General features: G+C 29.2%; 2 protein-coding genes across 4 annotated transcripts; one reads left to right on the top strand and one right to left on the bottom strand.

Annotated features, from left to right (window-relative positions):
* Nucleotides 1-321: 321 nt before the first annotated feature.
* Nucleotides 322-4110, bottom strand: Smd1 (small ribonucleoprotein particle protein SmD1). 2 transcript variants are annotated; one of them, XM_076387743.1, is made up of 4 exons: nt 3851-4110; nt 3602-3678; nt 1807-2004; nt 322-528 (listed from the first exon to the last, which is right to left on the bottom strand). In XM_076387743.1, the coding sequence occupies exons 1-4, from the start codon at nt 3862-3864 to the stop codon at nt 446-448; spliced, it is 372 nt and encodes a 123-aa protein (XP_076243858.1). In that variant the 5' UTR covers nt 3865-4110; the 3' UTR covers nt 322-445. The 2 variants fall into 2 exon arrangements, with proteins under 2 accessions (XP_076243858.1, XP_076243859.1); XM_076387744.1 differs by having other exon boundaries at nt 1807-1851.
* A 64-nt stretch (nt 4111-4174) lies between these two features.
* Nucleotides 4175-10782, top strand: LOC143185044 (uncharacterized). 2 transcript variants are annotated; one of them, XM_076387741.1, is made up of 7 exons: nt 4212-4285; nt 7013-7142; nt 8063-8230; nt 8496-8585; nt 9435-9544; nt 9629-9848; nt 9950-10782. In XM_076387741.1, exons 3-7 carry the CDS (start codon nt 8090-8092, stop codon nt 10223-10225), a joined length of 837 nt encoding a protein of 278 aa, XP_076243856.1. In that variant the 5' UTR covers nt 4212-4285; nt 7013-7142; nt 8063-8089; the 3' UTR covers nt 10226-10782. The 2 variants fall into 2 exon arrangements, with proteins under 2 accessions (XP_076243857.1, XP_076243856.1); XM_076387742.1 differs by lacking the exon at nt 7013-7142 and having other exon boundaries at nt 4175-4285.
* The last annotated feature ends 2554 nt before the right edge of the window (nt 10783-13336 follow it).

Genomic DNA, 13336 nt, shown 5'->3' with positions numbered 1-13336 from the left:
TTAAAAATAAAGTATCATCATAAAGGAAGTATGGGATAAACCTGAGATCACAGTCGAAGTTACAGAATAGACCTGAAATTATAATAACTTTTATGTCTCAAGTATTTAAATATTACACGTGGAAAACAAATTGTACTTTTGAAATCATTCACTGAATCTGATAAATCTAGTAAAGGAAAAAATATGTCTCTTCAAGAAAAAAAATAACATGAAAGCTGAGTACACACAACATCCAACTAATACCTGAAATATCTTGCAGAGTAAATTAGTACTTTTCAGTTGTCTTTTGCAGGAGGATATGTATGTTACTTACACAAGTCAGAAAAGTAATACAATTTATTGAATTATGTCAATGTTATGTGGCAATACATGATACGCATATAAAGTGGTTTTTTTAGTGTGCATGTACTTAATTATATTGTATTAATTTAAACACAATGCGTGACTATCGTCTACCCCTTCCCCTACCTCGCCCACCACGACCACCTCTAGTACCACGTCCACCTCGTCCTCGACCACGAGCTGCTCCTAAAAATTAGGTTCAAACAAATTTAATTTATTTAAAAATTGCAAAAATCAAGCTATTACTACATTAAATTTGTAAAACAGTTGTATGAAAATTAAAAATGTTATATTTCTAATTAAACAATAAGTTGCACAGTCTTAAACTTTATGAGTCCTAATAACAAATCTTAAAAGATTTACAACGTTTTATTTATTATTAGTTGTTTTTGTTACAAATGTCTAATAATTGACTTTGGAGTATGATATTAGATATGCAAGTTCTAGTTATACTCATGTAAATAAATATGTGATTCAATTTTATACAATATTATTTTATAGAAACTAATTTATACAGATAATTACAAGACATTAATACTGCATCCTATAATTTGTATAGGATACTATATTCTATTTTTAATAAACTGTATTCTAAGATTTCTTTGTCTATGTTATTGTTTCTGGACGATACAAAATTATATTTAGCAATAAGCGATCAGGTATCAGTAATCCAAGGTGCACCTTCTCGCTTTCATAATGTGACTTTTTCTTACTATTATGGAATGATCTTCAATGTTCATATGTTTTTATAAAGTGTCTATCTCAAATAAATTAATCGAGTTGGGAAACATTGTCAAATATTCAAGAGTTGTTAGTCACGCATAGGAGAATATTTAATTTAAGTGATAGTCTAATGTCTACCTCAAAATATAGTACTTTGATTAATACCTAATCAAAATTTTGTTACACTCATTAAATTATGATTCAAGTCCTATTCTTAGTTTTGCATCTTTGTACTCTTACCATTAATAAACTGAATAATTGAAACTTTAAATAATAGAGAATGCAAACAATTAAAGGTAATTTAGTTAACTGAATTTCTACTGTACTTTAAAATATTTGTTTTAAGAGGCATTTAGCTAAACAAGACTGGTTCTTATATCAAATATTTTATGGTTAAATAAAAAGAAAACTTGAAACATTCATAATTAAAAGTTGCAAATACAACACAAACAACAATTGACAATCAGTTGAAAAGTAGACATTTTAATACTTTAATATTAAAGTCAAGCCTCAGGCTTGACACGGTTTACACCTGAAACCTTCAACAGTCAGAACTGTATGATGCCGTAAAAGCCTCAAATCTCTGATCAGAAATTTAATGTTTATGATTGTAAAACTAATAAATACTATAAAATAAAATAATATAATAATTTTTATGGGTATGAGATATTAACATAAGAAATATTTATAGATGAACTTCAGCTATTTTGAATTTATAATTATAAATTTGAGTTTACAAACCTCGTGCAGCCTCCTTCTTCTTAGCCTTTGCTTTTGGTGTATCATCTATAAGTAACGTTTCAAGTGGTAATGAATCTGGTAATATATAATACCTTATATTATTGCCTCGTAAACTTAAAGTATCTAATTGTACAGGATCTCTATTCTTTATAGTCATTTTTACAGTTTTTAGATGTGTATTCATTGCCACATCCACTCCTGAAAGCAAATGTAATGCATTATATGTCATTAAACATTTAAATTAATGAGTGCATGAAATATATTAAGTCTATATAAAAACTTCCATTGTTTAATGTTCCACTTGATTATTGCAATTGCAAATTAAAAACAATCAAATCAAATATATGCAATACTTTCATTTTGAGTTTTTGAGCTTTTATAGTTTGAACAGGACATTATCTATTAGATTAAGTGCCTGTTCTAAACATTCTAAACCACTAATAAGAAGTATTTCTCAAGTGTAATTTTTATTTTTTAGTGAGCCCTTGTTAGTTTGTAAAACTAATTGAGCTGAATATGCCAATATGCTTTTTGGCTATGAAATCCATGATCGTAATTTTCAACATATCTTCAATTTCACTGTGCTGATTTTTTACTTTTACTATCTTCTTCTTTAACTGAACTGAGTTTATAATACAATTCATTTTACCAATTGTTCTTCTTATATTATTTTTGTTGTACTTTATTATTTATATTAATTTTCTTCAAATTTATAATTGCATTTATAATACTTATGAATGTCATAATTATACAACAACGATTAATTTACATTTGGAAAGTAAAAGCCTCATGTGTACTAATGTTACAATATTTTTAGTTTTTCTATTGTTCTTCTATTTGTTAGTATATGTATATTTTAGTACATGTATATTTTAGTACATGTTTATGTTAGTATATGTTCTTTCTATTGTTAGTATTTTTCCCAAGACAGAATTTCAAAAAAACTAGGAATGTTTAATATTTTGAATACCAACCTCTAAATTTTTATCCAAGTTAAACAAATAATCATACTATCTCCTTCCACAATTTCATTTTTTAAACCTGAGTATAGAAATCCTATAGTAAATATAAAAATTTGGTATACGATAAGAAATTGATGATTAGTGAAAATCATAGGTATACTTTAGTCAAAATTTAATGGTTGATATTAAAAACATTATACGTAAATTCTTGATACTTCTAAGGTTCTGCCTAAAAAAGAATAAAAAGAAAAAAAAGTGCTGTGTTATAACATTAGAACACATGAATGGGTTATGTTAATAATAAATAATGAATTGTCTATATTAATAATAAAATTTTACAGTGATAGGTACATTATATACAAGATATTTCCAAATATGTGAAACATTTTTAAAGGGTAGGTTTAGGACACAAAGAGTGAAAAAAGTTCACAAGTAAATGTGTTTGGAAACATTTGGATTTTTATTTATACATTATTTTGTATTGTGAATAATATGACATTTTCTTTAAAATCCATAACAATGATCCATTCATTTCAAAGATTGAAATCCTCTGGACTTGATAGGGGCTTAAAGAGTATAGGCAAGTATTGGGCCAGCAACTTACACAATACAAAACAATATATAACTAAAAAATTAAACATTTTCATGTATACATATGCATGAACTTTTTTCATTGCTTTGTGTCTAAAACCTATGCTTCAAAAATGCCCCATATAAACACAAAAATAGTCCCTTTTAATAACATCAATTTAGGTACAATTTAAATAAAAGAAATTTAAAGATAATGAAAACTTTTGAAAGGATCTAATAAAAGATAGGTTATATTGACTTACCGGTAATAGTACCGTGCACTTGAGTACCATTTTTTAGCTCTATTGTCACAGTCTCATGACTGAGTTTCATCAAAAACCTAAAATTATTACATAATTATATTAAAATTTACACTTTTTTAAACTAATAGATTTGACGAAACTTCAAATGCTAGGTTATGTGGCCTAACTGTGAATACAATACTTGATATCACTAATATGATAGGAATTTATTAAAACATTTTAAGTATTACGAATGAATATGTTACAAACCTTACTAATTTCATATTGCGTTCAATATTACAGTAATATTAAACCATTCAGTATCATAACTTTTAAACACTTTCAATACTTTCACTTTGACTGTTACTTGATGCTTGTGCCGTTATGCCGGTATCGATATATTACAGGATGATCATTTTATCTGGAAACCCTCGAAACCAGCGCCCCCATCGGTCACAAATGGAAATACAGAGGTCTTGTCCCCGTTCTAGATACCTCTTAAGCACTGGTTATAGCCTATTATGGAACTGTCAATTTTGTAATCTAATAATGTAATAATTATTAGCATCGTCAGCGTACAAACTTTTTAGTTGTAAAATGTCTGTAAATTATTTATTTGGTTTAATTTGAAGTTTTCGCTCCATGTTATTCAAAGAATATGAATGTAGCAATTGATTAACCAGTGCACAAGTGGTAACATGCGTGGTAATTAATCGTTTGGATGTGGCAATGTAATACAATAATAATTTAATGCCTCACTAACATACGAATGAGACGATGAAACACCATATTATCAAACTACGAAAGACAGAAGGATAGGTTATCCAATCTGTTACTGTGTAGATTGGATTGTTACATCAAGAAACCTGTTTTATTGTCTCTCCTATACTTTGACTTATTTATAACAAATCCTTCACGTCAGATATCTTCCCTGAGGCATGGAAGTTGGATCTTGTTACTCCTGTGCTGAAGAGTAAAGACAAACATTTGGTCTCTATTTATACATTGATAAGTAAAAAAACCATGCATCAAAGATATTGGAGAAGGCAGTTTCTCATAAATTATCATTACCATTAAAAAATGTATTATTTGTAGAATAACATAGTTCTGTAAAAGACTGTTCTGTTCAAAAAATCTTTTGTGCTGTTGTAAATGAACATAACACCATTAGATTACTGAATTTGGAAAACTCATGTAAAGTTAGCTCGCACTAGTAACCAATTTTAATAAAACATAGGTCAAAAAATTGCTCTTTAATTACCCATAATTGCTCATCAATTACTCTTAATTGTTCATTTTTAGTTTTCGAGGTATCTCCAAAAAACTTTTTTGGGTATCTAGGTACTTTCATAGGTTGGCAGCGGTCTCTCAATATTACAAAACTTCTAAAATAATGTACAAAACGAACTACACAAGCTACCAAAAAATTCCTCCTTGCTCAGAATTAATTGCTCAACCTTTAATAAGCAATAATTAGGCCAATAAACAACAAATTTTATAAATAAAAGTATGAAACTGTAATCTAGTAACTATCTAAGTGCGCATGCGCATATTTTCAGTAACATTAGTACAGATCGTACGTCCGTATCCACATGACAACTCTAAAACTTACTCCACTGCATTGCGCAGTGACTTAAACAATTGCTCTTTATTTGCTCGTTGCTGCCCTGCAATTACTTTTACTTGCTCACTCGTAATCTTCTAAAACTTTCGGAAAAATGATCTTGCAATTACAACTGCGTTTAGTTGGCAGTACATATAAGTTTACAATTATACATGTGTGTGACAACGTGTGACACTAACTTCAAGGCGCGAAGTTCAAATTGAATGTAATAGAGGAGGCGTCAAAAGTGAAGTTGGAATAAGTTTATATGCTTGAAACCAGTTATAAACATTACTCTACAGAATATTTCAGAGTAAAGAATAAATCAATATCTCCTTAGAAACACTTATTTAAACATTCAAATCTCACCTTTTTCCCCTTCTCTAAGGAATTATCTCCAGCGCCAAGATGTAAAAGACTCGAAAGCTAGAAATCGATAAATGCTGACGATAGTTTTAACGAATTGGAGTTTATTAATTATAATATAATTATATAATTGGTTCCTTGTTACTAAGATACCAAAAATTAACAAACATGTATAAAAATTTAGCGAGAAACCATTTTGGTACGCTCTCTTCGTCCCAGTCCTGTGAACTGATAAGACGTGTTTTCCCTTGGTTCAAATACAACAGTTTAGTTTGAGTTTAAATTTGTTTCATTTCTTTACGAGCAGAGTGCTTTAGCGCTCCACGGGCACGAATCCTTCCCGGGTCCAAATAAAAATCCCTGAAGGCCACGCAACATACAAGTTTCCAAAAAATTGCCCTATCTTACAGCAAAATGGCTTAAAAAATTGCTCTTTTCTTGCCCATTATTGCTCTCTAATTAATTTTAATTGCTCCCTCTTATTTTTCGAGAAATTTCCGAAAAACTGTGATGCCGTTTCAATTGCATTAAGTTGGTAACATTCACCAGTCTAATATTTTTCTTCGATTCGAAAAATTGCTCTATCTGATTGCAAAATTGCTTAAAAAATTGCTCTTTTCTCGCCCATTATTGCTCTCTAATTAGTTTTAATTGCTCACCTCTAGTTTTCGAAAAATCTGTAAAAAAAGCATCGTGCTATTCGTACCGACGCGAAGTTGGTCACACGTGTCAATCTACTAGGTTATAAATGACGACTTAAACAATTGTTCTTTATTTCACCCTTCCCGTCTTGTAATCAATTTTAATTATTTAGCTAAATTTTTGCGAGGGATGTCCAAAAAACCATCACGGGGTTATGATCAATTGAATTCTGGTGCGAAGAGCACGATGCTTTCTTTGCAGATTTCTGGAAAATTACGAATGAGCAATTAAAAGTAATTGCAGGGCAGAAACGAGCAAATAAAGAGCAATTGTTTAAGTCACTGCGCAATGTAGTGGAGCAAGTTTTTGAGTTTTCATGTGGATGCGGACGTACGATCTGTATTAATGTTACTGAAGATATGCACATGCGCACTTAGAAGTATTAGATTACAGGTTCATATTTTTATTTATAAAATTTGTTGTTTATTGGCCTAATTGTTGCTTATTAAAGGTTAAGCAATTAATTCTGAGCAAAGAGCAATTTTTTGGTAGCTTGCGTGGCTCGTTCTGTACATTATTTTAGAAGTTTCAGGATATTGTATGTCGTTGCCAACCCATAGAAGTCCCTAGATGCCCAAAAAAGTTTTTTGGAAATATTTCGAAAACGAAAGGTGAGCAATTAAAAGTAATTGATGAGCAATTATGGGCAATTAAACAGCAATCTTTGACCTATGTTTTATTGGATTTGGTTACTAGTGTGAGCTAACTTCACATGGGTGACGGGTTCACTTTTGAACCACGGGATTACTTGTAATGTCTAGTGGCCAGCCCCTGATCAAAGCCTGATCAAGACGCATGCACATAGTGGCACAAAACAAATGATAAAGAAAGAAGTTATTAGAAGATTAATGTTTATATTTTGGAAAGACAACTCTGAGCCAATTTTTATCTGTAAGAATTGTATAAATCACATATAATTCAAATAAACATTCAAATGAAGAACAAAATATACCTTATAATTCATTTTTATATAATTAAGTTTTATAACGTATATTTTGTAACGTTTGTGTAATGAAGTACATGTGCATGTACATCACATACATTTTTATGTAGAATATTTTGTATAGTTTTTACATAATTAGTTACACTTTGAAACTCTATCTTTAGATTATTTTAAAAACAAAAAATAACGATTATGGAACACATAATCTTGTAAAAATAGAAATCAGTCATATTTCTTTTGTAAATGAGTTCCATAATCGTTATTTTTTGTTTTTAAAATATTCGGATTGCAATGAATTCTAGACCAGAACGTTTTTGATTTCAAAATACTTGTTCTGAATGTTTGATATTTTGCTATATTAAATACAATGTAGTAGGATCTCAGTTAACCTTTTCCAAACTGAATTCTTTTAGACTATGCAAGAAATTTTCTGTTTAACAGTTATTAATAATAGAAGCCTAAATAAGCTTTATGTAAATTTTAAGTCATTCTATTCAGTATTATTTAAAGACAAATGTTGAATATATATAACTCCATCAAAAAGAAATATATTTATTCTTTACCTTTTCAGTTAACGCACTCCTAATATTTCTATTATTTACAGCAGATTACTGTAGAATTAGAATATTAAATCATGATTAAGTTTCAAAAAATATTCTGCTGTATTTGTATTTGTATTATATTGAATGATAATAAATCTTCATAAAAGAGATTGATTATAAGAATAATTAAAAACTGGTTAATTGAGGCTCTACTGTTAATATAATTTTAAAATATGAAAACTTATCAATAATATATTAATTATGTATCAGTATTTATTAAATCTTTTTTATTTTTAATGAAATATTAAATAAGTTATTCTTTGTAGCTAGATAATTTTGCTATAAACTTTATAATGAATATATATAAGGATATTCAGAAAGTTACACAAATACCTTATACTGAAGAAAATGCATTGTTTATACGTCAAAGAGATCCTAGACCATCTAGACGAAATCAAAGGATGCATGTGCCTAGACCTCCAAGAAATGCAAATGTTAGTTAGGTTTGCTCATTATATGTTTTAATTGAAATTCAAACTAGTTAAGAAAGTAGTGTAATTACATCAGTTATTATAATAGAATTTTAATAAATATACTAATGTAATATTTTATTCTATTATGAAATTCAATGAGGATAGAACATTAAATATATTTTACATATTTATTCATAATATTTATTTCATAATGTTTATTTGTTATATTCAATATAATGTTTACAACAATTAATTTGATGAATATTTTAAACATTATATTTTATAGTTATATGACTGTGATAATGACGACAATGAAACAAAATATAATGTAACTATGAAAGTAAATGAACACGAGATTGCATCTTCCATCAAAGAAGTAAGTGTAATATGACTTTGTGCAAAAAGTTTATCTTGTTTTAAATGTGGTCAGTTCATTATAGTTTTAATTTAATTTGTGTATTAACATATATCTTTGGGTTGCGTAAAAGTCTCAGGTAAACAACAATGAGAGAAAACATGATATATATTTATTACATTATGCTATATTAAATTGTTATTTAAATAATTTAAGGAATTTTAATATAAATCTAATATTTATGTATTTGACACATTGATGTTGAGGATTTTTTCAATTAAAACATACTCACCATTGAACCATTTTAATAGTTAGTTAAAGAAATATACATTACAAAAAAAAACTATAAAACAGTTAATTATATTTTATGAACGTATATATTTTTTTATTGATATTGTAAATAAAGCAATGCTACATGAATTAGGACTTTTTTAATGCATGATATTGGGAAAAATATACACCAATGTATACTGCTATTTTACGTAGTGTACAACTGTAGCAGGTTTTCTCTAATCATTTTACCGATTAAAATGACATCAAATATATTATAATGTATGTATAAGGATAAAAGCTTTGTAAGATTCATATAAGAACAATGCACTTAGTGTTTATGTATTGTATATATCTCCAGTAGTGCTAAATATTAGAGAAAGTACTAAATGGGATATCTCCTTCACTGTCAACAAGGCAATTTTAATGCAAAAGGAGATATGTATCTCATTTCCCAACTTCAGTGTGTTAATGTTATTTATAGAATATGAACATAACATCACAAAATCCATTGTTATTCATAGAAATGATGTCCATGTTGAAAATAATATATAAATTGAAAAGTTAACATTATTTCCAAAGAATAATTTTAATTCACAGGTTAGTTGCGGCATTGATTATTCAAATGAAAGTCTTGAAGAACATTGGCGGAGAAGACAAGAAACTTCAAGAAGATCTAGTACAAGTTCTGATGATACTTTAATGTTCAAGTACTAACTTCAGTTTTAAATTTAGTAACATTAAATTCAACAATCATTTGCTATTCTTAACTAAATCTATTATGATAATTATAGAAAATCACCTGCCAAAGTTATTGATAAACCATCAACATCGAAGACTCAGATTGATGATAAGAAAAATATAGTGGATGAAGAGTATGTTTTAAAGCAATGTAAATTAGATAAGAATGCAGCAATTAGAGGCCTTTTAAAAAATCAGAAAATATCATTAAATGATTTACAAATTCCAGATAATGTTATAAATGTGGGATATGGAAATAACACTAATATACAGGTGTGTATAACAATTATTTTAAATTAAATTATTTTTAAATTATATCATAGATATAAATTTCATTGATAAAGTTACAATATCATTTCTATTACATATAATAGAATGAAAATATTCCTCCACCAACTAATTTAACTGAAGAAAACTATAATATAAAACTAGTTCAATGTCCTGAAGATCCAGATGTTTTTATTCGACCTTTACAAGCAAATGGGAGAATAGATGAAAGTAAATATAAAGATATTGATTTTTCTGTACCACATATAGGAAAAAAGAGGATAGTCACACCACGACAGTTTTATGTTCAAATGGATGTCTCTGGTTTTGATTTTGTGAAAAAAAAATATAATGAAAAAGGAATGACCGATTCAAATAAATAAAAAATTATAATTCCTTTTAGTTTTGGTCATTATTTTTAAATAGAATCAATTATATATTTTAGTTAATGAGAATAAGGAATTTGATGACTTTTATATAAGTACTTTTTGTCGAAATACTGAATACTAAAGAATGTTGTACAAATTTAATGTTAACAATGTACAGAGTATATAAAAATTATGTATCACGACCACCACAACGGTATTCTATACTTTTGAATAAGTGAAGATCTGTTAAAATAGCGTCGAGCAAAATTATTTTTATTCTTGAAATTCAAGGTCAGTTTTTTTGATTGCATTGTATTCTACTCGTTACGAGCATAATACCATAGATCATAACTCAGGCGTTCTCTTGAAAAATAATTTTTAATACCCTGTACAAATTTTACATTTATTATTATAATTCTTATAGTAAAGGTTGAAAGTTGTTAACTAATAATTATAATGCATATAAATTACTCAATGTATTCAGTATTTCCAAATTATATATTATGAGTAACAATCTTCAAGAAAAGAAGAGAAGTGTACTTAAATATTTAATTTTTATGGATAGTATGAATCTTATATACATAAAATGCGGTTACATAAAAAAATTTATTTTTTATATATTCCTAAAAGTATAAAAATAACTATACAAGAATATATTACTATTATATATAGTTAATATACTTATGTTATCTATTAAATTGCATATTTCTAAAATCAGTTATTCCAAGTGTAATATTCCAAAGTAATATTGTAATATTGTTACATTCTGTTATAACTAAATTTTATCATTTTCTGTACTGAATTATTTGTAATCTATGTGTTTATTAAATTTATTAATCAAAATATTATTTCGTGTAATAGTGTTTATTTAAATATTGATCAACTGAAGACACTGTTTATGATTGTTAAACAAATGACATACCACATTATATAGAATATCCTAAAACTGGTGAATTTTTTCAAGATTTGTAATTAAATTAAATAACAGGCAATAAGTTAATAAAAGGAAGAAGGTAAGAAGAATTTTAATAATAATATTTATACAAAACTTGTTGACTTATTGACTATTAAATATTTTTAATGATTTATTGTAATTATTTACAAATATAGTAAAATATAAAATCAATAAAAATGTTGCTCTTAATATCAGAAAATATGACAAATGTGACAATAAATAAATAGGAATAAATATGACAAATTAACTACAGATTATTATGTATTCTGTCGCTGGTTTATTAGATATGTTTGTTTACAAACTAATGATAAACATTAATGTTTCTTTCTTAGATTTTCATATTGCTTTAAATTTAAGGATGCAGACTCTTGTGTTTGAGTTTCGCAAATTATGCTTTACGTCTCGACACTTGCATAAATGAATTTTTCGCGGGTACAGAACCTACGAGTATACTTCACTACAGGGTGCTCTGGTCCGTTTAAACTCCACTAAGCACTATACGTTGAGAAAACTGTAAAATTACAAACTGTAAGCATGAAACAGACGCTGTTATAAACTAGCAAGATGGTTGCCGAAGTGACATTTTTGCAAATATCTCACACCAGACCACCCTTTCTTGGATTAGCACAGTAACATAGAAATACGATTTTCCTGAATTTAACACTTCTTGAAGACGTAAAGCGTAATATTCGTTGTGCACCCGTTTTGACAGAAAAATAGTTCAACAACTTGCCGTTAGAAGCGTGATGGTATAACTCAACCGCTCAACCATTGAGCTGTATACCTAACTGGAGTGCGTACTGCGGAGGGACGACCGTCCAGAAGAGGCAAGAACTCGGGTGATGCCAGGTGATGCTATCGCAGTCTAACCATGCAGGCACGTATGTGTCGTCGTTCAGTACCCCCTCTACAGTACAACAATTGGTAAGAGAGGGATAATAGGAAGAACAAGGACAGATTCACCCCAGTTCGGATCTCTCACTTTGACCTCCCTCCCTCCTTTTTCTTACAGGATCAGCACTCCAGTTAGGTATACAGGGTGTCCCAAACTAAGTGCGGGAGCCGGAAATGCGAGATTCCTGAGGTCATTCTAAACAACATTTTCCTTTGCAAAAATGTCCTCCGAAGCTTTGTTAACAAGTTATTAACGAAAAACCCCGACCAAACAGAGAGCACGAATAGCGAGCACTCGGCCGACCAGCGACAGGTCACAAGCTACGCGGAGCGTCTGCTACTCACCGTGCTCGAGGCTTGTACAAGAAACTCAAGACCTTTACACGTTATTGCCAAATTTCTTCTAAAGTACTGGATGAAAAATTATGAAAAAAATTAGGGACACGCTAACTATCACGATATATATTGTGGAATTTTTTCAGATTTTTAAACTATTAGCCAAGTTGTAGAAAAAAAAGACAATGTTAGCTATCGTGACAAATATTTTGTACGTTTACGGATTGTATGTTATTTTACTGTGTATCAAAACATTGAAAACTGTACAATAATACTTATTTCATAATGAATGAACGAAAATTGGACATATTAGTTGCTATAGTCGGTAAAAAGTACGGAAACATTGATTTTTATTTTTTTAATTACGACGGACCAAAGCAAAAGATGTTTAAAATGAATTGAGATGAATAATATGACTCTAGTAATACGAGTAATTACTATCGGTAAAACTCACCCATTCGGAGAAGAATTCACCTGCTGCCTGTACACTTGCTCCATTGGGTCGTTGTGCCGATCCCGATCATTTTGGGATGATGCCCAGGTAGTGCTGATCGCAGGTATCCAAGACCACAAGAAGACACCTTGCATTTACAACACTACGCGGTCACTAACACTGATCACTTCACTAAACGAGCACTTGACCTCTTAATGACCGACTATCGACTATTTTGAAACGTTCTGCGGCATTCCGAAAATAAAAACAAGATGTTACACACTTCAACGGCGAAATTACGATCGATACTGGCGATTTTTTCCGAAGTCTCTTTCCTCGTGCCCTCGCATCCCTCCAGCACGACTTCTCGGGGTGTAGCTTCGTCGAAATACTCGAATTTGATTTGTTAGTTGATACCAACGAGGTTGGATCTTCCTCGGTTACTTTTTTTAGTGGAAGTGGTAGTCTCTTCTTCGGGTCGAAAAAGTCGTAAGCAAATTCATGGGGA

Source organism: Calliopsis andreniformis, chromosome 10, assembly GCF_051401765.1.
Source record: "Calliopsis andreniformis isolate RMS-2024a chromosome 10, iyCalAndr_principal, whole genome shotgun sequence".
NCBI lineage: Eukaryota > Metazoa > Arthropoda > Insecta > Hymenoptera > Andrenidae > Calliopsis > Calliopsis andreniformis.
Note: the sequence above shows the minus strand (reverse complement) of the source record. Positions and strands in the feature narration are given on the sequence as shown.

Bases quoted from the DNA above. Each gene is read 5' to 3' on its own strand.
- Smd1 (XM_076387743.1), bottom strand. The intron at 2,005-3,601 runs GTAAGTCAATAT...ATTTGCTTTCAG, and splicing joins AGTGCACGGTACTATTACCG to GAGTGGATGTGGCAATGAAT. The intron at 529-1,806 runs GTTTGTAAACTC...CCTAATTTTTAG, and splicing joins GAAGAAGGAGGCTGCACGAG to GAGCAGCTCGTGGTCGAGGA.
- LOC143185044 (XM_076387742.1), top strand. From the start codon at position 8,090: ATGAATATATATAAGGATATTCAGAAAGTTACACAAATACCTTATACT. The intron at 8,231-8,495 runs GTTAGTTAGGTT...TATATTTTATAG, and splicing joins GACCTCCAAGAAATGCAAAT to TTATATGACTGTGATAATGA. The intron at 8,586-9,434 runs GTAAGTGTAATA...TTTAATTCACAG, and splicing joins TTGCATCTTCCATCAAAGAA to GTTAGTTGCGGCATTGATTA.